We start from the raw sequence: 27,004 nt of genomic DNA on the forward strand, positions 1-27,004 counted from the left end.
GATAAGCTCTCCCAGAGCCTATGCTAAGTAGATTATCATTTGGTTGGTGGTTTCTCCACAAAGACCCATTACATATTATGGGTTCTGTACTTTGATCATTTACAAGCACTTGTTCATTTTACAGCTGAAAGGTTTCTATTAGCTTTTTTCTTTTAATGTAGTTTCCTGGCTAGCTGGTTCTGTCTGGTTTCAAACTAAAATACGGCAAAATATGAATTGTTTTATTCCACGTGTGCACATGGGATGCGGTGGTCCCTGCAAATATATTTTCATTCCCCTGCTGTTGAATTAAAAATGACCATTTTGAAATCTTCACATATCACGCCAACCCTAACATTCATGTGCAGCACCACAGGCATCACAGCGATTAATTCAGCCAATATGCATGGTGCTGATCTGTGTTTATGGACAAGGCACATGCTACTAATTGAATCATGACTTAACTTGAGCACATAAAATATTATTGCTTCGCTTTTTAAATTAAGACATCTGCTACTTTCAACTACCTCATTTCAGCATTTTAACACCGAGTCCAATTCAGGAAAATTAAGAGACTCAGGATGAGATTTTCTTTTGACAAAACATACCCAGATACAGACCTCAACAGGTATTAATGGATGTCTTTGTGTTGCTGTAAATACAACCTTTGTGTTTCTATTATCTCTGTTAGTTCAGTACATGCTTTACAATTCTAACAAGTAGGAGAAGTCGTAGCCTAGCAACAGCTGAAGTAGCATTTGAAGTAGCCTTCAAGTATTTTTTCAGAACAGAGGCAAGGATGCTGCTGAGCTGTGCAGTTATCGGAAAATAACGTACATCTTCTGCCAAAATACTATAGAGGAAAGCGCTCCGAGAGCTCTCGGCCTAATGTAGTCATGATGCACATCCAATGGAATCACGGCATGTAAACAAAACAAAAAATGCATATAAATGAACCCAATTAACATCTTTTGTTTATACTGGTTGATGTAAAATACTGTGTGTGTCTGATAATTACTGTTTCATGTTACAGATTGGATGGTTTCCTTCAACTTATGTGGATGAAGAAGGAGTGCAGTAAGGCTCAGATGTTGCTGGTCTGGCTCCCTTTAAATCAGGAACCATCTTCTATCTACTGTTCTCAGAGAAAATTACTCAGTCTCTCCAGGAAAATAACACAAGGGAAAAAAAACAAAAAAAACCCCAACAAAGAACTTTTTTTTTGTTGTTGTTTTGCTGGATACTCATTTTTCAGCGAGTGTTTCTACTCTGTTTATCTTCAATTATGCATCAGCTTTTGTCTTTGCTGGATGTCCTGTTTAATTTCTGTACAGGGGAAAAAAGGAAAAAATGGCTTGCTGTCTGTCAGCCTCTGTGTGCTCTGCAGAGACTTTACTGAGGACTGAGGACACTGCAGAAACTGACTGCTGATAGCTTTACTTTGAAAAAAAAAAAAGGCTCCCCTTTTTTTGCAGGTCTACGCGAGGTGAAATAATTGTACAGTATAGATAATTTATTGAATAGAGATTATCATCATTACTAATGATTATTGTGGGGAGTTGATTTTAAGCAAAGAATCTGATCCGAAAACCTAAAATAAGAAAAAAAAAATGCTGTGTTTTTTATGTTGAAAGATTTTGCCTTAGTTGTCATGGTGATGCCTTGTGGGTTGTCACCAGTGGAGGGAATCGACTTTGTTGACTGATTTTACTTCTCCATGTATGCATGTGCTCATATGTGGCCCACATAAACACGCACACGCACGCACACACAGACCAATGTACAGTATGGTGCCTTTGAAGAATGGGTGTTGCTTACTGAACCTCAACTTCAGCCACTCAAGAACATTGCCATGCTCAAAAATACTTCACTAAAAGAGGAGCTTGAGCCCCCGAAAACAAGATGGTGAGGCATTTATGTCCTAAATGGCCACTGGATGAACTCACTGGATGTGTTTTTCTTTTTTTTTTATAGCCAACACAATGCCATACACAGTCTACAAGTCAGTCGTCAGTCAGATGGATACGAAAGGGAAAACTTTCAACTCAGCAGTCACGTCACACAGTCTCAGTGTTTTTCATGTGATTTTTCTTGCACAGAATCATGCTTCTTTTTTTTTTTTTTTAAACTGGACCAACAATTTTTTATTATCATTATTATTATTTAAAGCCAAATTTAGCTGTATTTCAGTGTCTGCACAGGATTTAATTGATTTATGATTTTTCTACCTTGCCTTACTGTTTTCTAAAGAGTTGATCAGGAGATGGGATTGTATCCCCCTTAATTTAAATGTTCCTGTGTGAAAATTATTTTCGTGTTGTGCAGACTGATAAACAGTGTTTTCATCTGAAGGAAAAACTGTGTGTGCTATAGACGTTAAACCACAGAAGATGTACTTAATCGCTTTGTGATTTTCTAGGGTTGCGGTGCTTAGTGTTTCCATTTATTTCCACTCATTTCTTCCTGCCATACACACTTAATAGATTTATAGCTATTTACACCACAGTGTGCTGGCATCAGTTTTTCTATTGACAGCACAAATGTACCAGGCAGCTTTCTGAATCTAGTATTGTACAGGTATTAATATTTTTTGAAATATTTGACCTTGGCAATTCTTTCTTTTAAAGGGTTCAGTTGTTATGGAACACGATCTACAGTTTAATGAATGGCTTTCATTTCAGTCTTTTCATTTTTCAAAAAATTACCATGTTGATATATGCGGACATTGAAAGGCAGTTGACTCTGTCCCTAAACATCAAGGACTCCTTCAGGGTCATGTACTTGTGCACCCGTGGGCCACTTAAAGTGCTGCTGCTTTTATTAATTTTATTCTCACAATGTCTGCTTCTGTAGTTTTACCATGGATCTCAAATTGTGCAGAAAGTAGGGATGCGACTGTATCCAACTAACCCAACTTCCAAGCCATCACTGGTGGTAAGAGCCCAGTTGTCGCTGGGCAGATTTCAGTTAGGAGTTAGCAGTTTTCAAGCCCAGAGGCAGCATATCAGTTCAGCCATATGCGTTCCTGACATCATGGGGCTGCGTACTCTTAAGCTGAATGGTTGCCATTTTGACACAATGTGGGAGACCTAGTGTGAGTTCGAGTGGAAGGGGATAGAACAGGACCCACACAGGGTGATCTAAAAATAGCAGCAGCAGTGAATGAGGTCATGCTTGGTATTGTATTGATTCAGCACACACAACCAATAAAAAAAGGCTTTGCTAAAATTTGAATGTATGTAGACTGCTTTCTTGCTGCAAATAGGTCAAAAACACAAGTCAGTCATTACAGCTTGAACCAACTTAACAAAAACCTTTGGAAGTAAAGTGCAAACACTGAGCACATCAGCTCTGGCTGGTTCACAAAGGCTTATGGAGCAGAGGATGCCAAAATGTTTAGATTCTAAACATGTAACCGTCTAAGATGTGAATTGTTCCAAAGGCCAAATGCCCTGGAAAACACAAAGTCCTACCACTGTGTAACGGGGACACACAGGAAGCCTCCTTTTTGTCTGGAATAAGGGGTTTGGGGGACATCAGCTGTGGTCACTTTTTTCTTTTGTTTTCTTTTGTTTTGTTTTTGTTTTTTTGTAGTGGACAAGAACCCATTGCATGTGGCTATTAATATTTCAACTCCTGTCAGTTCATCCTCAGAAAAAAATAAGTACTTACTCGTGTACATTTTTTGGATGGTTGAGTATTTCCAAATGAGGTCTATCATGAATAAATATTTCTTTTGGTTTAAATTTGAGACTGGATTCTTTTCATTTTTCTATTGCAAAATTGTGTCACACAACACCTAAACGTCAATCTCCAAATTAATGCTCTTTTATAGCTACATATTCTGATGATCTGCTTTATAGACATCCACCTAAATGTTGAAGGATACAATCTAATATATCCAAGCCAAGCAAATAACAGAACTTCCTTTTACTAAGATTATCTTAAAGCAATCACATTGAACAATGTTATCATAGAATCCTCACAGTGCATAGCTTTGAATTTAGTTAATTAAAGTCTCAGCAGGACTGCCACTACTGCATATTTTCAGTTTCAAGTTTTCAAACTGTCCTGAAACTTCTCTTTAATTGAGCTCACTCTGAGTGTCACACTGCATATCCATATTTGCTCTTATATTCTGCTGGTGTGTGTTTGACCGGCCTGTGTCCGTGGCTGGTGCTGGAAGGAGTGTGGCTGAGTCCCTCATTCAACGACATCACCTCAGTGCCATCAACTGGGCAGTAAGTGACCTGTGGGAGCTGACTGGCGCTCTGGCTTGTGTGACGGCTGACGGGGCGGCTGTCAGGAGGTGGCGCGTCCTCCCTGTTTGACATAAAAGTGGAATAGAGGGAGTTAAAGGAGCATTTCTACAGACAGTAAATGCAGAAGCTGGGCAAAAACGGGCGATTATTTGAACTGAAATACTAAAATATATTTGAAGTTATAGTTTAACATGTTTGGTTTGTTACTGTAATTAGTCCAAAAAAGAAGAGAGTTATAAGAGTCCTCTAATTGGCAACAAATAAGCAATCTGGCTTTTACAAAAAATACTTTTTGTAAAATATTTTCTGGCTGTATAGGGGAGGTTCTCTCTAGGTACTCTGACTTCAGAGACATAGACACAGATAGTGGGGTTAGATTAATTGGTGACTCTAAATTGGCCAGTGGTGTGAATGTTGTCCGTCTGTCTGCCTTTCCCCTGCTTCTTACCCAGTGGCAGCTGGGATAGGCTCCAGCCCCCCTGCAACACTGAATTAGGAGAATGAATGGATGCATGGATTGTAGATCCACTTTAACTGCTAAGCTTTCATAGTATGAATGTCTAGCTTTATTTTCAGGATAAGCTTATTATTTGGGTGAATATGCCCCCATCCAACCAAATTCTCACTAACTTTACGTTCAAAGGAGAACGCCACTGCATCAAATGGACTTTCAGACATTATTTCCTTCAGAAAGGACCACCTGTGAACAATAATAAAGTCCAAACCAATACTCCACTAGAATCATTAAATACTGGCTTTTTTGCTGGCCCAAAACAAATCAACACAAGTTGTTGGTCTGGCTGTACTTTCAAAACAGATGGATAGAACAGCGAGTGTAGACTTTGGGGCAGTTTGCATATCATAGCTCAAAAACCAACATGGAACGAAAAACTATAGGATGTCTATGTTGGAATGTTCTACAGCTTTTATATTTAACCTTGAAGGCTTTTAACATATCAGAATTGTCATATTCCAATATGTTTAGTATGTCAGTAGTTTTACAAGAGCAAGCACATCGAGCCATAGATTAACCAGCTCCAGTGTAGCAGCAGCTACAAAGAACAAAACACTGCACATGAAGGCTCCTCTCTTATCAGAACAGAACAATAATATTGCCATTGGATTTAGCAAATGCAGTGCTCTGGAAAGGAGGGCTGTTAGCATTATTACTGAACAGTTTTTGTGCTATATTTCTATTTGGAAACACTGGCAAGCTCAGTGTGTTGTTTCAGTTTGAAATACCAGCGTTAAAATATATAAGAGGCAATGCTGCAAATAATAGCTTTTTAATCTCCTCAACATTTAGCCACTTATAAGGTTAGTGGCTAAAGTAGTAATGTAACCTACATTACTGTCAGTGGTTTGGGTTATGCTTATTGTGAAGGATATGAACAGTTATATCTCCGCATTCATCAAAAATAAAACAAATGAAATCATTTTGGAAGAAAACAATGGGATGAAAATTGAAAGTGTTTTAGTACAGCCCACTTTAAACACATTGTGGTATTTATGAAAAAGAGCAGTCTTATTTTTTAGTTGCCTTCTATATATTTGTTATACACACACACAGTGGACATACACTATTTACCGAGCAAAATAATGTTTCCCTGTAGGTAAAAGCAGAGACCTTTGTTGTTTTTGCCTATTTGGAGGCTCTTCCCAGGGGTCCCTACTTTCACAGCAGACCTTGCTTTAACTTTCTCCTCTTCTACTAAAGCATAACATTCACTCTGGTGGTGGTTTCAACCAGCAAACACTGACAACAGCATACAGAAGCATACAATCTCTCCTCGTCAACACTGCCAGCTTCCAAGCTTAGCTACTTTGCATTCTGCATTTATATAACTTTGAAATACCAGCTGGAATCTGCTTTTCTGTCAAAGAAAACATCCTCACACCTATCGAATTCGGAATTTTCTTCTCTCCTGTGCCAGCCAAGGACTCATGTTTTTGTCGGAAAAGGAAATAAACTTACCCTGGTTTAGCAGAAATGGAAAAAATTGGGCAAGTTTGGCTCTTGGGTGTGTTGGGTCTAGCATCCTATGAGGGAAAAAACTGCCCAGAACTGAATGTGTAGTAGTTTAATTAAACTGTAATTAGTATCGTATTTCCAAGGTATTCCCACACCTACTTTATTCTGCTAGTGAAATCATTTCACTCATAATTTATATAAAGGCTGATTTGAAAACTGTTAACCTGCATACAGAATTAGCTGCAAGTTATTAATGGATTCATACCGATTGTTTTCTTCTGTGCTTCTATTCATTTTCATTCTTCCTGCATAATAATGTATAATTATAATATTTTTTGATGTTTTTTAAAAAAAATCTTTATACAAAGGGTTTGTTTCTTTTTAAAATGACTTCTTTATATCTGCTGTAATTAATGTAACACTGCTTTACACACTGAAGCCTGGATTATTTGATCTAGGATTATTTATGTTAAGCCTGGATCAAATGAGTCAACTTGGACAGGCTTCAGCCCCCTGCAGGCCGATAAATAGGTTGACGTATATTTTTGTCAGGTAGATTGACTACAAATGCATGACGGTTTTGCTTGATATTTGCTTGATGTCTAAATATGCAACTGTTGCTTTCAAGTTTAAGTCACACTGTTCGATCTACCAATTTCATCCTCAGTTATAGGATCACTGTAGTCAGAAGTATCTGTCCAGCAGCAGTGCTCCCAGTGCTTTGATTCAGTGTGAAATGCTACATCTCCCATGTTTTGGCCACGATGGAGAGCTGAGTCACTATTTTAATTGATATGATTCTCCCTGTGACTAATCTGAACTTTTCAAGCTGCTTTCTTTACTTTTTATCCAGAAAACTCAAGTCCCCAGTGGATTTGACATGAACTATAGTCGTCATCACTCAAGTTATTAGAGCTTTGCCATTTTCCATCTATTAGCATTTCTCTCTGATGACTTGTTCATGTGAAACATGTTGAACCTCAGTATGTCACAGATATGGAGAACCGTGTATAAGTATTGTGGCTTGAAGTGCTTCTCTGTCTCCTGTGCACAACACTGTCCTCCCACACTGACACTGCACTCGTTTCAATGTCTACTTTGAAAGCATGTGGGCTGTTTTCAACTGCATATGAACCACAACTCCAACATTTCTTTTTTTTTTTTTTTTTTTTTTTTTTTTGTCTTTTTGGTGAGACAATGTTTATTTGCAACAGGAGAAATCCTTTCAGAGGATCATCTGCAGAACATTGCCCCTAGATTAGCACTGTGCTTGGTGTCCCACATGCCCTTTTTAACTAGTTACACAGTTTTCACTGTTCCAGAGGCAGGGGAGAAAACTCCACTAAAAATAATAACCCAGAAATGAACTAATTGGATTTTCTCACATGTGGATTTTTAAACCATGAAAATATTTTCACAAAAAAAGGCTAAAAAACAGGAGGATTCGCAATTTGCAGATGTCTACTGTAGATTAAAAAAATTTCCAAGTAGGTGTACTGTTGAAAACTGTACCAGCAGTGACGGTCATCAAAGCCTTTTTTGAACATTCCTGCCAAAGTACAAAAAAAACAAAAAAAACAAGTAAATGTAGCAGGAATTACATAGGCAATAATGTGAAAAAATACATACATCCTGTGCATGTTTGATGTATTTGAAATGTAAACGCGTTAGAAGCGAGTTACCTGTCTTATTTAAACCTCTGACATCAAGGGCATGGTGTTCTCTCTGCTGCTGAGGTATATGGTGTCATCGTGCCACGATCTGAAGAGCTCTCTAAGGCCTTAAGTAAAGACATTGTTGATGCCTGTGAGTCTTTCATGGGATTTAAAAATAGCTCCAAAGTATTTTAAACAGCAGACATGTTTGACGCAGACCAAAGGCAGCTTTTCTGGAAAGGGACTTTGTACGAACTGTGAAGCATGTTGCTGTTATGATTTGGAGTTGTTCTGTTGCCTCAGGGACCAGACAGCTTGCAGTCATTGATTTAGCCATGAATTCTGCATCATCAAAGACTGCTTAAAGATGATGTGAGGCCATCTGTCCAAAAGCTGGAGCTGGACCTTAGGATAATGATCCAAAACAGGCAAACAAGTCCACCAAGGAAGGTCTTAAAAAGAAGGAAGGGAGGGTTATGGAATGGCCAGGTTTAAGTCCAGATTTGAATCCCACTAAAATGTTGTAGACAGGGAAATTAGCATATCCTTCAATATATTGGACAATATGTTGAGAAAAATCTTAGCAAGCATTTTCCAGACAGCAGAAAAAATATAATTCTAAAATAAAAACTATTCTTGGGGCAGCACTTTTGCCTCACAGCAATAAGGTTCTGGGTGTGACTCCACCATCTGGCTGAGGCCTTTCTGTGTGGAGTTCACATTTTTTCCCTGTATCTGCACTGGCTCTCTCTGAGTACTCAGGCTTCTTCCCACTATCTAAATACATGCAGTTAATAGGGTTAGATGATTCTAAACAGAAGTATGAATGACACTGAATGGATAAGCAAAAAATGGATGGATGTATTGAACTCCATTCTCTGCATATTTATTTCAATATTTGTGGGACACATTTTATTTTACTTTAAATAATTCAGTTTTTTTTCAAAAGTGCTTTTAGATGGTTTACATGCCAGTGTTTAATACTGCCTTACATTATGCACTTTGAACATCCTCTGCTTTTGAAATCTGCAGAGAGTTACAGAGGATGGCAAAGTTTTACAAAATCTTTTCAAGCCAGTGAAATGATGTATTTGGAGGTAGGATTGACTGACGCTAATAGCGGGGGAAGTTAGCCTAGAGGCTTTCGGGTAGAAAGCCCCGAAGGCTATCAGGTAAGATAAAAGCAAAAAAGTAAACAAATCCAGCAGGTTGTGCAAAAATGGGCCAAACGCATGACTGTCACCCATGAAAACAGTTCTAAGTCAAGTTGTAGTTTGTTTGACCCCCCCGAATTTGGATTCGCTGAGGCGAAATTGTGAATGAGTGGTTCATAAAGCATTATTTTCATACATGGATTTTTACCACCATAGAGTCTGGATCTTACCCCCACTGGTGGAGACCTTTGGGATTTGCTGAAGACAATTTTTGTGTTTTGACTGTCCAAACCTTAATGCAATTCTGTGGAGTGTATATTACCTACAAAATATAACCTCTAAAATAACACATATGTTTACATAAACCTTGATCAGACTTTGGGCTAAAAATGTTTGGCTTACTGGAGATTTAAACATTATATACACCAGTACTCACTGCTATAACATTTTTTTCTTTCAATAGCTATCTATTTATGATCTGCCACAAAAAAAGGCAATCAATGGAATTAAATTTTTGTTTCTAGTCTTTACCCTAAGCTATAATTAGGGTGCAGAAGTCAGTGATCTTATGTACTGATCCTCCATAAAGCAAAGAATATTATTTTAAAAGCTTTTGCTTGAAAAATGCAACCATGTTCCACATGTTTCTCTGTTTTTTTTAGTAGTAAAACAGTACTTTTAAATCACATTACCTTGCACTTTGTCAGGCTTTCTCTATATCAAATAGGAAGTCTGACATTCCTTCCAAAATTAAAGCCGTTCTGTAGGTTTTAAAAGTTATAAGGTCAGCATGTGTACTATATTTGCATTACCCTCCCTGAATAAAATTAACACATTGATTTAAGGTGTTAAAAAAATCTGCATTGTAGTGATGAATGTTGAGAACAGAAATTGAATCATAACATTTTGCATTATATGATAACCCGACTGCGAGGCTTAGGATTAGGTCAACCTCTAACATTGGAGAGGGGAGTGAGACAAGGCTGTGCCTGGTCTCCTCTTCTCTTTGCTATATTTCTGGAGCCACTAGCCCAACATATAAGGCAAAACAGAAAAATCGCAGGTTACAATAAATGTCAGTATATCAAAGAGTCAAAGATGACCTTACAAAATGGAATCATATCCCATGTCTGAGCATAAGCTCTAGAATAGAAACCATCAAAATTAATGTTTTACCAAGATGTTTATATTTATTTCAGACCCTCCCACTCCAGATTAATCAAGAAGATTCTATTGAATGGGATAAACCGATCTCTAGATTTATATGACAAGGGAAACGACCCAGAATACGATACAAAACATTACAACTGCCCAAAGAGTACGGCGGCTGGGGCCTACCATGTTTAAAAAAATACTATACTTCAGCAATGATCAGGGCAGTGTTGCACTGGTGCGATCCCTCATATGTAGCAGCATGGAAGGAAGTTGAATGCAAAACAATAACCAATATGCATATACAGGCAGTTCTAGCAGATAGAAATCTACAGGACTACATTTCCAAAATAAGAAATCCTTGGGTAAAGGCCACACTAGTGGTTTGGAAAATGGTGGTAAAAGAAAATAAGCTGGAGAAGGATATAAAAATATTAAAATGGTGTGCATATGATTCGGAATTCACACCAAATCAAATAGACCCTAGTTTTAAAAACTGGATAGATAAAGGAATCACATTGATATGTGATATTGTAAAGGAAGATGAAATTATGAGTTTCCAAACTTTAAAGCAAACGTTTCATTTAGAAAACCAAGACCACTATAGATACTTACAGTTAAGAAACTTCTGTACTCAAAACATTAAAAACCAAATACCCACTACAGCGAGGGCATTTATCCAACTCACATATGTGGAAGGAATTCTGCTGGAAAAGTGTTGTTTGTTTTTTCACTACCCCAGCTTTAAAAGCGCATTATGATGATGGAAGTTGTGAATGTTGGAGAAACTGTGGCTACAAAACAGCACACCACTACGATATATTTTGGGATTGTAAGAATATTAAGAACTACTGGAGAGAAGTCCATAAAATGATGCAAAACATATTTAGTACATATTTACACTTTGATTTCAACTCCATATTTTTAGGATACATACCCTCAGACATAAAGGGTATAGATAAATACTTACTTGGTGTGCTGCTAGCTGCAAGTAAAAAGGCACTGACCAAAAGGTGGCTAACACAGGATCCACCAACATTAAACAGCTGGATTGATGTAACTTTTGAGATTTAGAAGATGGAAAAGATTACTTTTTTAGTGAATTTTGAGTATGAGAAATTTGTAAAACACTGGGGAAAATGGCTCCGAGTTCTATAAGGCCAGATATCGCTGATATTCATCATTGAAAGAATGGTTGTTTAAATGTTTGTTTGTTTATTTTGTTTGTTTTCTATAATAACATGTACTAATGCTATGTCACCATCTGCTACTTCAATTGCCCTGTCTCTGGATGTATATAGTTACAAACTGTATCTCTCTGTACACGTTTCTTTGTTTGTGTGTTGTGTTGTGTTTGTTCCTTTTCTTTCTCTTGTTTTCATACCTGCGTGAAGGAAAAGTACTTGAAGTGATGGCGGTCATCCAGACTACTGTCCATGAGTCTTAGAACAAGGGAAGCCATCAAATACTGTACATTTTATTTTATGCATAACTTCAATAAACACTTAAATTACAAAAAAAAAAAGGTAAAAAGAATCATAACATTTTTTAAACAAAAGCTCTGGTGGAGAACAGATATGTTACCACATGGAGTGTCATGTCATTTTTTCCCCTATACTTTTGTTGTATTTGCATGTTTCTTGTTTGGTTTTAATTGATATCTGGGATTTATATTCTATTCTTATCTGAATGGCTTTGATGTGTGTTGTTTAATATCTTACAGTTTAATTGCCTCTCTGCCTGTTAAAGCTCTGCCGTTGGTGTCACGGTTTTGATTAAAAAAAACAAAACAAAAAAAAAAACATCCATCACACAATGTACTATCCAAATGTTCACAGCACGCCGGTAAAATTCAGCACTAATAGAAGCTGAAGTTTAGCAAAGTAAGTTATCTGCCCATCATCATCATCTTAAAATGCACTGGTGTGTCTGCACTGTACCTGATGTCATTGGAAAATTCCTTCTCATAGCGATGTCTGCTGCTCAACTTCCAGTACAGAAGCACAACAAAGACCAGGAAGATAAAGATGAGGAGCAGGGAACCAACAATGGTGCCAACTATCACAGCAGCTCTGTTTGGAGCTGCAAAATAAGTATGAAAAACATTCAGTTATTCACCCTGAAGTTCTGTTTTAACATCTTGTTTCAAAGAAATAAAAGTATAAAAACTGTAATTCCTAAACAGTTAATTGTCATACTTTTGTTAAACCCCTTTCCAAGCGGAAAGTCTACAGTTCAGTCACATCTTGATTGATTTGAACTGTGCCTCTGTACACCAGAGGCTAAACTGTGATGTTATCCAATTACTTATGGGCCTCACTCTGTCTATCTGTGTCTGTCTGTACTTGAAAATGGTTTATGAATTTCTGATTTTCTTGAGTAAATGTTTGAACTTGCATATCACTTTAGCTTGGCTCTACAAAATGCTTTCTAACACATCTCTTCTTTCACAAACTAACACATGCAAAGTGCTTGGCTGATATACTTAATATACTCATGAGCAGCTTTTTCAAGTAAATTAACTTACAGCCATTGCTCACCTGTTATAAACATGGCAATCCCTTGGGTTTCCAGCAGAATATTGCTGACTCTGTTTAACTGTAGCAGTATTTTAGCATAGCTAAGAAAAAGTCAAGTCAAATTATTATTCTAAACACAGAAGGGCTCTCTCTCTGTGGCAAATAATGGATAGGCGGAGGGTTTCTAAGGTGACGGTGCATGGTACTCAAGAATCCTTTGCAGAAAGTGCAACAGTTGTATTCAAAGCATGATCAGGCACACCAAAGGTAAGCACACCATCCAAAGATCAATACATTAAGTAGCAGTCCACCACTCAGGAGGAATAACAACTCTTGTGTGGGATGAAATATATCCGGATTTTATGGTGGATGCTTGAGATTTGTAGTGTTACCAGACAGGTGTGTGAAAGGAGACAAACAGGGGAAAGAATGATACTGCAGTGTATCAAGCTCACAGTGAATGATAGTAGGGTGATTTTACTTTCACCCTGACCAAGGAGGAGTACCACTCCAGTTTTCATAGAGATATGCTACGTGGCATGCGTCACCCTGTGGTTGGCACTCTTTGTGGAGAAGGATTCATATTGCAGCAGGACAATGGGCCCAAAACACCTTAAAGCCATATCATGGATGTTTCATTATTGCACACTGAAACATTGTCAGATCATGCTGGGACATCAATGCCTGTCAGATTTTGAGTGCTGTTATCAGATCAGGAAATGTCACTCTTTCTGAGCTCAAGTTTACTGGAGAACACAGTTGTGCTTTAAATTATGTCCCCATTGCCAATAGTAGACCAAATCAGTGTAGTCCAATGAAAACTACACGTAGGTTTCCTGAGACTTGGATGTAAAAGCATGAATGTATAATAATGTATTTCCTGGCAGTTAAAAACTGCTAGTTTTATACTGTTTCTACCTGCTTTTATTCCATAATATGCCATTAATTATGCTGCAAATCCTTGGTTGAGGGCCACGAGCCTAAGGGTTGACACTTCTTGTGTAGGACAGAAGCCTGCACTTGGAATAAAAATGAATGACTATGAATGATTCACTGCTCGAAGCTTAACATCTAAGCACTTATTCAAGGGGCTCTGGACCTGACGAGATGCATTGGGGCCTGCTCCAAAGATCATAAGGCCCAAAAAGAAACTTGTGCTATGGATCCAACGGATGCAGATGGTTGTGTGAGTCTTAAACTAAATGATGATCTCATCTGTACTGGCAGGCTGTAACACAGACTGTACTTCCCACTGGTGCACTCACTGTCAACAGATTCATTGCCTGTGAAACTGCTCTGCTATACCCCTCATATCTGTCTTGTTTAGATGTATTACTGTACATAGATTGCCCTCATTTAAGGCATCTCACTTAAAATTGGTTAGCGTTTCTGCTTGTATTTAATTAGTCCACATATTTTTTTTGACACGGCTTTTGCTTTGTTTCATCTGCATTGTAGAAAGCCAACAGGGTCTGCAGACCTGCTGGCAGCAGAATTATCATAGCTTTACACTTGTGTGAATTTGGGATTTAACATCGGAAAAAGTTAGCGATGAAAAACAGAAGCCTAAAAACTTTCAGCGAATAAATGTTTTTCTTGTCACGGAAAGCGTCCCTCTCCCATCATCGTTAGACAGCATAAAAGGAACGTCACACTAATGTTACAGTGTGTGAAAAGCACAGCAAAGAGGAGATTTTGGCACAGCTACAAAGAGAGGAGATTTAAGAGGATGAACTCGAACATCCACGTCTTTCATGATCTGATGTGTGCGTCATCCGTCATGCATGTGAACACAAGCAGTCTGTGTGAGCGTGCTTTCTTACGTTTGTTGGCTTTCAGGTTCAGCGTGCAGCTTTCTACTCCAACAGCATTGTTTGCTTCACAAAGGTAGATTCCTGCAAAGCTCTCTGAGTGGTTGCGGATTTTCAGCTCTCCGGTCACACTGTCTGGGAAAATGAGCACGTGCCAACAAACATAGATGAATTCAGGGTATACATACTGTACATTATAAGGCGCTCAAATGAAAATTGATCAAACTGCCATCTCTACATGAAAAAACAAAAAAACATGAAGCTCATTAGTATGCAGGTTTGGAGCAGATTTTCATTACGTATGCATGCAAGCAGTGTGTTTATTGTTCCCTGCTTATATAAGGCGCTGATCAATGTAGTTTGCAGTAAATATGTTTGGGAAGAACAAGGAAATGTTTCTAGTTGTAGAGTGAGAACTAATGTGGAGAAATGCAAGTAACATGGTAAAATGCTACCATTATAATAGTCTTGCTTAAAATAAGCTACAGGGTTTATGTTATTATCAAATATTGCCACCCAGGAGTTTTGCCATGTAAGCAATCAATGAAAAAAATGTATTTTTGTTGGAAAAAAGGTGACAAAGTTAGCATAATAATAGACGCTCACAAAGAAAATGATTTTCATTGAGTTTTTGCTCACACAGCATCAAATGATACAGTGCCCCAGTCCCAAGGCACCCGCCCCCACCCCTCCAAACCTCCAACACACGCATATACACATACATAGACTCTCGAGTATGCACGTATTCTCTTTGATGTGCAGTATCATTGTGACATCAGCAGAGGTCACACTTACTCTGTGCGGCTCCATCAGCGATCGAGCCAGCTCTTTCTCTCCTCCATGTGTATTTTAAGGGAGTGGAGCCTTTTGCAGACTCGCAGTGCAGAGACACAGGACTGCCAATCAGTTCCCCTCCCTCCACCCAGCACTTAGGTACAGACGGCTTCGCTGAAATCATACAACAAATGGATAATTTTCCATTGCCATTTCCATTCTATTTCCTTCCCTTTCAAAGGAAAGGGAAAAGAAAAAGAAATAAAACAGCACAGCTTTATAGCTTTAGGATGAAAAAGGGGGAACCTTTTTGACTGAGTTTTGCCACATATACAAACAAAACAGAGGGTTTTCTTGTTTTTGTTTTCCAACTCAGATATGCTATAAAATCTTATGAATCACCCCAAAAAATCATCTCCAAGACAAATTAATGTTTCAAATCCTTATGGAGTTAAAGCTTGATGGCTAATGATGGCAAGGCTGAACAATTTAGACACCAATGCCATCTTGTTGTGAAGAGATGTGAGAGGGTCGAAATTGCTACCCATTAGGGTGAGACTGAAAATGTTACACAATACTCTGGGCATGTTGCACATTTGCACAATTTACATAGTGATAGAAGATTTACAAAAATCTGCCCCCCAATTTCTCCAGATATTTTTTTCAAACGACCTATGCTATACACGATCGCACAAGGAGTCTAATCTATAAAATGAATTGCTGGCTCTCAGGACTGCCTTGTGTTGCTGTCAGCAAGAAAATAGCTATGGGTTATCTACTGACATATAAGAGTGTGGTATGGATATTTATTTAACAATGTGTACGTTTCATTGAGGAGGGAGGTGATGTTATCTGGAATTTTAGAACACTTAAATGCTTCTTGGAAAATATTGGAGAAATAACTCAGGCTGTGGTAGATATAGGTAGGTAATTTGGTCCCAGGTTGGATAGATTATGTTCTTCAGGTCATTTTAAACCCAAAAAATGTTTTATTAAATTGAAACATTACTGCAAAACAATAATGTATGTTATTTCCTTCCTATCCCGAGACCTAGCTGCGAGATTGCTTGCAAACTTGTATTTTTATGAAGAATGTTTCATCACTACAGTTGTACAATACGTTGTACACTTTCAGTTTAGTCTTGTGGATGTAGGTTCTACAGGACTTCTGAGAGAGTTGGACTGCATCAATTATCTGCTCCATTATGAGACACATTATTTAATACCATACTCCACTGTAAGTCTGGCAGCGAGGTGACTGTCCTCCACCGCAGTTACTGCTCAGTCTTCAAAATAGATGAGATTGACTAAGTAAGTTCCTTTTCCCAACTGGCAAACTTTAACATTCAGTACACTGACAAATGGCTCTTAGTGAAGTGTCATTAGTTTTAGACAAAGCCATCTTCCTTCAGTTCATTCATTTCCATTTGTAAAATTGCAAACACACCGGCCTATTCACAGCAAACTCCATCTACTGATGAAGACTGATGTCCAGAGAAAGCTAGTAAGTGAACCTTCATTTCAGATTGTGTAATTCAATCATGCAAGTATTCACTATCCCGCAATTGATTACTGGACTCTAAAAAATGATGAGTTCTAAGCGATCGGTTTTGTAATGCGTTATAAAAAGGAGTAAAATGCATGTTCTAACAAAGCAGGGAAACTTTATTGCAGATTAAATGGTTGAAGCACTAGATCAAATCGGCCCATTTAACACAAATTTAGGGACTCACTTGTCATCAGATAAATAATTTTTTCTTACTACTACTTTTGGTTGCTCCCTTTAGGGGGTCACCGCAGAGGATCACCTGCCTCTGTCGCACCATATCACTAGCATTCTCCATCCTCAATCACACTATGACATGACAAGTCTTAAATAGAATAGGTGCCTCCTGAAGTACTAAACACCAAGAACACTGCAGTTTGGAAAGGTGATGGACATAAATAATGCAGCGAGACGCAACCTAAAGCCTGGTCTTACCCATTACCACCAGTGACATCTTGTGCATGTCCACTCCAGGTGCTTTCTTCACTTTACATTGGTAGGTAGCGGTGTGAGCAGGTGACAGCAGAGCAATCGACAGTGAAGCGTCACCCATCGAGGGATCACCAGCAGCAAAGCTGAGCTCTTTTTCAAATGCATGGTTACCATAGAAGTACTTAGTGCCACTGGTATAGGATACAAGCTGATGGAAAAAATAAAGACAAATATAAGCGTAATTCAGCAATTGACTGAAATGGTGTTAATGTTACATGCAGTCTTCTTAAATTAAATGTACCATGAGTGCTTGGTTGAATTACCACCAAATCTGGGCCTCAGAGGGTCTCTAAAAATCTCTTTTAGTTCAGTGTTTTACTTTTAAAGCACGTTTACTGTGGCTCAGTTTCACAACACTCATCAGTCTCATTTCCAGCAACAGCAGGGAGCAGCAAAAAAACAAAACAAAACAAAAAAAAAAACCTGCCAAGCACCAAAAGGCATAATAACTAGTTAGTAAGAAATGGAAATGCAGTTAGATTTTTTTTCCTCATTTAACCAAGAACAAATCAGGGAGATCTGTAGTGTATCTGCACATCATCACAAAGAGAAACAACTCAAAATGAATGCTTTATAGGTTTTGGTTTTATATGGATGACAGAATTTTTCCCATTTGCAAGACTTGTAAATGAAAAATTGTTTGATTGCACATTAACATATCTATATACTCTTTTTGGTCAGATATTAGAGTTGTGTGCTCATTAGCTGGTTGTAAGTTCTTAAAAGAGGACCTATTATTTGTTCCTTATTTTCAGATGTTTCCTTTTTGTTCACTAAACATGGCAAAAGTGATGAGGTCACTGAGTAAAAATACCCTCTATAAGACACACACACAAAAGTCCTGCAATATGTGCTCCACATTTTTTCTACTCTTGGCTATGTATGATGTCAGTCAAAAAAGATATCCATCATTTCAGTCACAGTTTTAGATACAGCTCCATCTGCCAGCTGTTCAAACCTTTGTCAGGCAGTCAGAAGAAAGTTGGCAAAAAGGAAGAATGGGCTCAAAGAGACAGAAACTAAAACTTCTTTTTTTTTTTAGACAGAACTAAAATAAGTACCAAAGCCCAGAAGAGGATAAATGATGATTATTTTGAACTGTGAATTATGCAAAAACCACCCCCTAGTAAACAAGAATAAAGACATGAAGCTGGACATGTGCATAAATAGGTCTAGTAGTTTACAATTAGGAGCAAAGCCTCTACTACTTTATACGTTAAACTACAATATATCACATTAAATTTTGACTTAGACCACAATTTTACAATGTGTTTAATATTGGTACATTATACATAGTAGATCTAGTCAATCGTTGTATCGACTTTGCATAGGGAGAGATGAAAGGGGGGAAAAACGTTCTCCCGAGTCTTAAACACTAATGACTTGTTTAATTTAAAAGGCAAATGGGATAAACAACTAATTCCTGTGAAATTAAAAGGTAGTGAGAGTTCATCAACTCTCCAGTCTCCTTGAATGAACATTAGTTTAGACTTAGAGGTTTAGGGTGCATGTGCACCACATGAGATTTAGAATAGAAAAAGACGATGTGAAATCCGAATAGATTAAAAGATTTAGGGATTGTTTTGTAAAGTGGTTTTTTTGACACCTAATTAGGGGTGCATGCAGTTTGTGGTGAATAGAGTGGTTAATGACAAAAGTCTACCAAAAGGGATGGTGTACAAGATGGTAGTTAACACAGCTCTCCTATGTGGGTCAGAGATGGTGACAGCTGAGTTAAAGATTGCAAAGATTTGCATTGGGACTGAAAATGATAAGCAGGATTAAGAGCGAGTATATCAGAGCAACAGCTCAGGTGAGATTGACAGATGCGGGACGGAGTAAGAGAGGCAAGATTGAGCTGGTTTGGAAATGTGAAGAGGAACGAGACCCGGTATGCTGGGATAAGCATGTTGAAGAGGGAGCTGTTATGTGAGAGGAAAAGAAAAAGGCCAAAGAGGAGGTTTATGGGTGTGGTGAGAGAAGATTTGCAAGTGGCTGGTAAGGATGTAGAGGGCAGGAAGAGATTCAAACAGATGATCTGCTGTGGTGATGAGTAACAGGAACAGCAACATTAATAAGCTCGCTTAGCTGTATTCAGAACCTTTGTTTGAGTATGGTGAGAGATGTTGAAATCTTTCATTTCATGGACCTTCGTGTTCAAATCATTCGCTAACAATTTCAGATGCTATTATTGGAAATGCATTTGAGACTCACTAATAATTTAATGGGAAAATGGAGACAGCATTCAATGCGCTTCAGTGAAGGGCATGCCAGTCTTTTTTATTGAGTGCTACAGCCGGTCAGATTGACATGCAAAAATATAGGCATGACTTAACAACAACATGAAAGAATAAAATCTGAAAGAGTTAATGAATAATAAGGAAACAGTGGAATTATTTACTGGAACAATCTGTCCCAAAGAACATATTCTCAAAAATAACTGGTACATAGACCCAAAATATTACCAAACATTTGAAATGGCATAAAATAACAAAACTTCTGAATACTCCAATTAGTAAATTCATCCTGTATGCATTTTATAGATAGCATTGTCTGGGTCGATCTCACATTACTTCTTACCATTTGATCTTTCTGTGTGGTGTCTGGACTGATCACAGACCATTCAATGTCAAGTTCCCCAGTGTCACGAGGGCTTGGTTTGTAGCTGCATCCCAAGGTCACACTCTCTCCCTCTGCCTTACGGATGGTCTGTGGGCCCTTGGATGTCACCTGCAAGCCTTGTGTGTATCCCAGCTCTTAAAAAATTCAGAACACTTGCATCAAAGGAATGCAAACATTAAATAAACATCATAAGGTAGTGCATTAGACGATAGAGCTATCTGAATCCCCCCCCCCCCCCCCCAAAAAAAAAATCTCTGATTACTCAATTTACTGAAATAAATCTTCTCTCCTCCTATACAGTCACAGTTGGAATGTAGCAGACAATACACTACCAATCCCATAATGCACAGGTCACATAACATACTCAGGCATCAATGCCTTCCTTTGGCTGTCAATGCTGGTTGGACTCAGTTTCACTCCACTACTTAAAATAATAAATGATGACCTTGAGCATTGGATCAATCTACCACTATTCATCACAGGCTGAATTCCAATTGTTAAAACATCAATATCTTCTAAAAATAAATTATATATTCAGTTATCTCAACTCGTCCTGCTGCCAACTGTATAATTCCTAAATACTACAAGAAAAACAAGACAACAAGAATTAAAAGACAACAAGAATTAAACAGACAACCCTTCCCAAAAAAAAACAAACAACCCACAATACAAACAAACAAAAACAAAAGAGGACAAGAAGCACTATGTTTTTAATCATTTTCATCATGGAGACGTCTTAAATGATCAGATAAGTTAGAGATCAAACAGTCTGTAAAGACATCTTAGTTTCAGATCAATCATGCTCCTGTCAGACACTCAAACAGCATTGTTTCAAAACATTAACAGCAACAATAACTGACAGGTTGCACCATCTATTTCTACTCTAACACTTGATGTACACTGTATGGAAAATGTATCACACATCTGCAACATATTTCTCAAATTAATATCCCACTCTCATTCTCCTACTTCATCAAGAGGCAATGGCATGAGAAGCAGACATTTTCTGGAATATCTGCAACTCAAATCATCCATCCAGTCAAAACTTAATTTTGCAGTTATCGTCCCGGATCTTGCTTCTGCATCTTGAGAACTAATAAACATCTGTTCCTCAAAAAAAAAAACAAAAAAAACCTTAAAAACAAAATGAGAACTGAGCTTCATCATCATCATCATCATCATCAGGTGCCAACTTGTGGAATCAAACACAAAGTACTTCACAGAACTCACTTGAAAACAAAAGGTTAAATCTAGATTCATATCAGAAATATTACCATATTGTGTACAAAATATGCTAGTTAGATCTTCATTCTGTGCAGCAGCTACACAACTTTGGAAAGACAACACCAGGTCACTTTCTGTCTTTCAAGGCTGCCACTACTCCCCATCCCTCCACCTGCCCAAGAGACATATTAGCAATTTTAACAGGGAAAAAACAATGCAGAATATCTATAATATCTATATTTTACAATCTAGAACAAAACTTAAATATTACATCCTCTATCCATCTCCTGTGGAATCTTTGCAACAAACCCTATTCTTAGTAATATCTACATTCCCAAAGGTTTACATAGATATGTTTACATATTCTTATTATTTTATCATCTCGTGTATAAACTGTATTTGACTGATTTCTCATCAGAGCCTCCTCCATGTCTATTGTTTTGCAATAAAAAGAAAATAAAAAGAATTAAGAAATTTCTGCTAGCTGTTTAATTACAGCCATGCCAGTTGTAAGTAAAAATAAATTAATTACACACATACTGATTCTAATCTAACCCTTCTTTTTGTTGTCAGTGATAAATATCCTATTTTCACACTTACTGGGCCACAGTTTACAGTCTCCACATCTAATGATTCAGGATATTTTGTTAAAGGAAGGCTGAGTACAAAAACATAATTGTTTTAGCCAAATATCACAAAGGGATATGAAAAGCACTTGGACAAATTAAATTAAGAAAGATTTAAGACTGGTTACATTTTTTTAAAGCAGCCCTCCAGAAGAAAAATGAGATTCAGAGAATAAGTAACTCTATGCTGTTCTTGGCAAAACTAATCTCAAAGAGCTTTGCATCATTGTATTGGCTTTGTCACAAGGCCAGCATATTCAAGCTCAACAAGAAAAACTGGCTTTTGTGGTATGCAACCATTTTGAATTAGCTGCAAAAGGTGAAAACAAACAAACAAACAAAAAAAACGCAAGATAAAATCTAGATAAAATCCCAAAAATTTATCTGTGATTTTATCTAGAATCTGTAGTCTATTTATGTTGGTTTCCTGGCAAATTAAATGGACTTGGCTTTTAATCATAGTCCACAAATATTCAATAGGGTTAAGGATGTGTGTCTGGGAACATTGTCATGCTTCTGTCGAAGTTTCAATCATCTGTTGATTTGAGTTGAAGAATCTGAAGATAGTTATTTTTCATTACTCTATCCCCTTTCTGCATTGCATGAGTACCACTGGCAGCAAAACAGCCCAAGAGCATGATGCTACTACCACCATGCTTGACAGCTGTTATAGTGTTTTTAGGTTTAAAAGCCCCACATTTACTCCTTCAAACACACCTTATCATTCTGGCCAAATGACAGTGGTGTTCCAGCAGTTTCCAGTTCATGCTGCATAACCCCTGGATGACACACTTGTATACCTCGTACTTATGTACAATTGTTTGAACTGATGATCCTGGAATCTGTAATTGCTTAGAAATGTCTCCAAGAGACCTTGCAAATTTCTGTAAATTCAGATCTTAATTGAGTTCCTTGGACTTTCTCATTGATCATGACATTTGTCAGTCCAATGAGTGATGCCAAACATGTTTTATGTAGACAAAGAGAAACCACCAGTCATTGTCAATCATGATCACTACTGAGAAGTTAGTAGGGCTTGGCCTTGCTAGTTAAAGTACACTTTAGAGCCTTCAGCACCACTTAAAAGATTTAAGTGACTGTCTGAATATATTTGACCCTGTATGTGTACGTTTGACCCTGTGTGGGTTACAGAAACCCCCCCACAAATTCTTAAAGGTGCATGCTATATAATCATTACACCCCAGAAATAGAAGAGTTCAAATAAATCATTAAAAAGCCAAAACAAATTACCATGATATTCATACCCATAATGAGTGTATATGAACTTCTGACCACAACTGTAAGTGCTTAGTGGGAAAAAGTACATAAACATAAACTACATTTCAGATAATTCTGTTTGTCTATAGTACATAAAATAAACTTTAAATATACTTCTCAGTGAAAATAAGAAGAGCTGCCCAGTATAAGAGCCGCACCCTAAAAAAGGAAAAACACACACACACGCACACAAACGTTGCACATATGTGAGTCCCAGGAACATTAGGGAGTCAACAATCATCTCCAAACATAATCTCTGATTGGACAGCCCGGGCGCCATGGTAACATGGAAAACTAACACCACTGAGCTGTATGTCTCAGCAGACTTCAATAGAGAATAGATGTGAAGGTCTCAATTACCGTCTATAAAAATATGCCTTACTTAATGTTAGTTTTTCTAAAACAGTATTATGCAGTAGATAAATATACCATATTTACCATTTATACATACATAAGTAGATTCATGTGATTCAGTCTGTGTACTTACCTGGGCTCAAGAAAACTGCAGCACATAACAAGAAAACACAGAGCCAGGGCGGGCAGCTGAGGTAAAATCCTGTTCTCAACTGAGAGCGGCTTTGTTTAAACATACTGTTCCTTTTTAAAATAGTCGCTAGTAGCTGGTCAAAATAATGAGTACAGTGTCCTCAAATATATAGTTTATACGTCACATGTAAAAAAAAAAAAATTAAGTATTCATATAGATACTTTATACTGATATTACCTGAATGGAGGTGCTACACACACACACATCTATCTGTGGAATACAAAGGAACAACAGCAGTGTGATACCTGTTGCTCTTGCTTTAATGTGAGCTCCTCCTGTAGCCCTTTCTTATTACCATAAAGCTTTCTGATTGGATAGTGACCACTTTAACAAAAGGTTACCTTGATATTGCTATTCAGCTGTTAATATTGCTTTCAACACCCTCCATTCTTCCTTTTGTAATCACAAGTTAATGAATACAAACTATGTACAATTTTAGAAAACCAATCAAAATGTGCTTGAGGAAATCAGTGTCCAGGCAGCTGAATAACAATGCAATACAATCTCTCTGTAAACAAGGGAAACTGAAGGAGCAAACAATGGCTGGGAAACTCAGGGTGCTAATTTGAAGAGAGCTGAACTCCACTGAAAGCAAATCACCTGCCACAAATTACTGCTTTGTCTACAGTACGCTTTGTGTGGTTTTTTTTTTGTTTAAGTTGTCTGTCCCTGTTCACTCTCCTATTACCCATTAAAATTTGTTGTTATTGATTTTTTGGTTTGTTTTTATACCCCCCACCCCCACCACCACCACCACCACCCAAAAAGGAACTTCCTGGAAACACACAATTTCTGTACACCTTATTTGTTGTATACACTACCTAAACACCTCCCATTTGTCAAATGTCCATGGTTTCAAATGAAAAGATATTAAAAAAAGAGTACATGAGGTCTAAAGTGATGAAAAACTGTTTTTTATTATTTGCTTTCTTTTTTCTTTCCTTAAAAAACCCCTGCAATATACTGCAAAGCTCACGTCTCTGCTACAAGAAAAGGTGGGGTACTCTTCAGCAGACACATGAAGAAAACACATTAGAGGCAGAGGATAAAGTGCTTTATGTGAACTGTACTATGGCCTCCAAGGACCTGGCATCCATATATGTGGACATCACATTTTGGGTTGTCTAGACCAAAATATTAAATGTTGCTTGCCAATGGCCAATACATGCCATGAAAGAGTTCAGGTCTTAGGAGGACACATATATAACACTTCTTTAAAATGTATATATGAATTTTTTCAGCTATTTTAAATGCTCTGTGCCTGTTTTAAAAAGTCATTTTATCCATGGCCACTATTCGATAAAGAACACTATGAGAAAAAACATCTAAAACCCAGCTTACCTTCTCTTTGACCTTGCACACCCACTCATTTCAAACTTTGAAAATACACTGTAAAGTTTTCTGAGTAACTGCTTTAAAAAAGGAATTACTTGTCTAGAAATAGGTTGGATTTTGTGGGAAGAAATTACATTTAAGGGCTTTAAAAGCATGAAACTGTCACTGCTCCCCTTTTCCAAATTACTTTAATGTGAACCTTTTACGAAACCTGTTCAGGACTTCCTCTGGAATCTACCTGCACAATGAAGTTAGATTAGATTCAGCATTGCATATCACTCAGTAAGTACCAGTATGATAATATGCTATTTATGCAGAATAGTTTCCAGATAGATACAGAGCAGTTCCCTAGTACACTGTTATATGGTTGGTGAGATGTTGCGTTGGTATTGCTGCAATAGAAATTACTGGAAATTTAATCTGACTGATGGTTTTGATTGGTAGGGTACAGTTCACTGGACACTTAAACATGTAAAGTTTAAAAGGAAATGATAAGGTCTATGTGATATTAATGTCTAAATCTCTACAAATAGTTGTAGAAAATGTTTGCAATAAGTTGCACAAAATTTGCATCAACACTAGTCTTCCTATATTATTCCCTAGAAACCTTTGTCATCATCTGACCAAATCCTTATGAAATAGTGTTTATCTACAAGCTCATCACAAGAGCTGTACAGTGTCATCAGCTATTCAACAGCTGCTATTTAGCAGCTAAGTGAAATTGGTTGCAATGAGGATGCCCAATCAAAAACCTTGTGATTGCTTTGGTGGTTAGCTATAGGTAGCCTATAGTTTGGATGGAAGAATCCAACTCATCTGTAAATACTTAAGGAACATGTAAGGAGAGATCATTTGGAAGAATTGAACATGATTGCAAAAGAAAATTGATGTATTTAGCAATTAGACTCTGATGGCCCATTATGACAAAATGGAATGCCAGTGGTTATAGGATTCTAGTTGCTCATGGTGGTGAAGATGAAGATGGATTCTTGAATGGAGCTCTGAGTGACGTGGACATGGGTTGCACGAAGCCTGTAAAGGAGAATGAAGAGGAGGACAGATTTAAAACACAGAGTGGAGGCTGATTGGCTCAAACAAGGCAGGCAAGAAGATGATTGGACAAGTGTTGACAGTATTAAGTTTGACAGGAAGGGAAAGGAGTAGTGAAGTAAAGAGTAGACTAGGAGCAAAACACCCAGGAATAGACTAGCCTTTTATTGTCATTGCACATGTGCAACGCAATTATGGAATAAAAAGGAGGAAAGATGAATGATTGCAGATCTTCCTTTTTAAACTCACACATAATCTTCATTAAATGAACTATAACCATTTGGGGAATACATATTTTTCTCATCAACCAGAGGTCACTAGACCTGTGTGATTGAGGCATTCTTCACTTGACCCTCACATATCCAAAGTTAATGTCAGGTAGTTAATGATCAAAAAAACAAGAGGAGCAATTAAACCTTCACCATATTACACCTCTGTTCAGTTTCCTCTTGCTCTAGTGTCATCTACACTGTGATACTCAGTGGCTATATTAAAATAAAGTTGGTTACTTTTTTCTGTTTCAGTTGTCAAACTATTTGAACTAGTTATAAAACATGAATAAGCGAACAGTAACAACATCAAGATAAACCCATTGACAGCATCTTTGATGTCAATCAATTCATCAAATTAAATGCTGCCCTATCAAAGGCCACGCAACCCTTGATCCTTTGTTTTTGTTTGAGCCATTAATTAGAAAATGCAACACAGTGACAAACTAATCTGCAATTTTTGTTCACACACTGCTAACTATTTTGAAAAGGGGTCAGTTTTAGTTAAGAGGAATTTTTGTCTGGACAGATGGCTGAAAAATGTAAAAAAAAAAATAAAAAAAAAAGATTTTAGAACATCAGTGTACATAGTTAAAGTTATTCTGCAACATTATTATGTGAAGTGATGAGGACATCCTGTCTTTTGTTAACCTGTTTGGTAAGGGAGTGAAAAGAGGCAAAGAGGAACCTTAATTTACATTTGTTAGGGACACAGAAACATCTCTAAACAAATGCTT

General features: G+C 37.5%; 2 protein-coding genes across 16 annotated transcripts in view; one reads left to right on the forward strand and one right to left on the reverse strand.

Annotated features, from left to right (window-relative positions):
- The window catches only part of vav2 (vav guanine nucleotide exchange factor 2), a 213,041-nt gene extending 211,858 nt beyond the window's left edge, over nucleotides 1–1,183 (forward strand). For all 15 annotated transcript variants that reach the window (XM_085165892.1, XM_085165895.1, XM_085165893.1 and 12 more), the window contains one exon: nucleotides 1,013–1,183. In XM_085165892.1, coding sequence (XP_085022018.1) covers nucleotides 1,013–1,060 — 48 coding nt within the window. In that variant the 3' untranslated portion in view covers nucleotides 1,061–1,183. The remainder of the gene's footprint in view (nucleotides 1–1,012) is intronic.
- A 903-nt stretch (nucleotides 1,184–2,086) lies between these two features.
- The window catches only part of vsig8a (V-set and immunoglobulin domain containing 8a), an 85,388-nt gene continuing 60,470 nt past the window's right edge, over nucleotides 2,087–27,004 (reverse strand). Inside the window, exons 2-7 of the mRNA XM_085165944.1 lie at nucleotides 19,897–20,072; nucleotides 17,260–17,464; nucleotides 15,300–15,452; nucleotides 14,517–14,639; nucleotides 12,115–12,256; nucleotides 2,087–4,302 (exon numbers count right to left, since the gene is read on the reverse strand). Coding sequence (XP_085022070.1) covers nucleotides 4,086–4,302; nucleotides 12,115–12,256; nucleotides 14,517–14,639; nucleotides 15,300–15,452; nucleotides 17,260–17,464; nucleotides 19,897–20,072 — 1,016 coding nt within the window. The 3' untranslated portion in view covers nucleotides 2,087–4,085. The remainder of the gene's footprint in view (nucleotides 4,303–12,114; nucleotides 12,257–14,516; nucleotides 14,640–15,299; nucleotides 15,453–17,259; nucleotides 17,465–19,896; nucleotides 20,073–27,004) is intronic.

This window comes from Neolamprologus multifasciatus, chromosome 7 (genome assembly GCF_963576455.1).
Source record: "Neolamprologus multifasciatus chromosome 7, fNeoMul1.2, whole genome shotgun sequence".
Classification (NCBI taxonomy): domain Eukaryota; kingdom Metazoa; phylum Chordata; class Actinopteri; order Cichliformes; family Cichlidae; genus Neolamprologus; species Neolamprologus multifasciatus.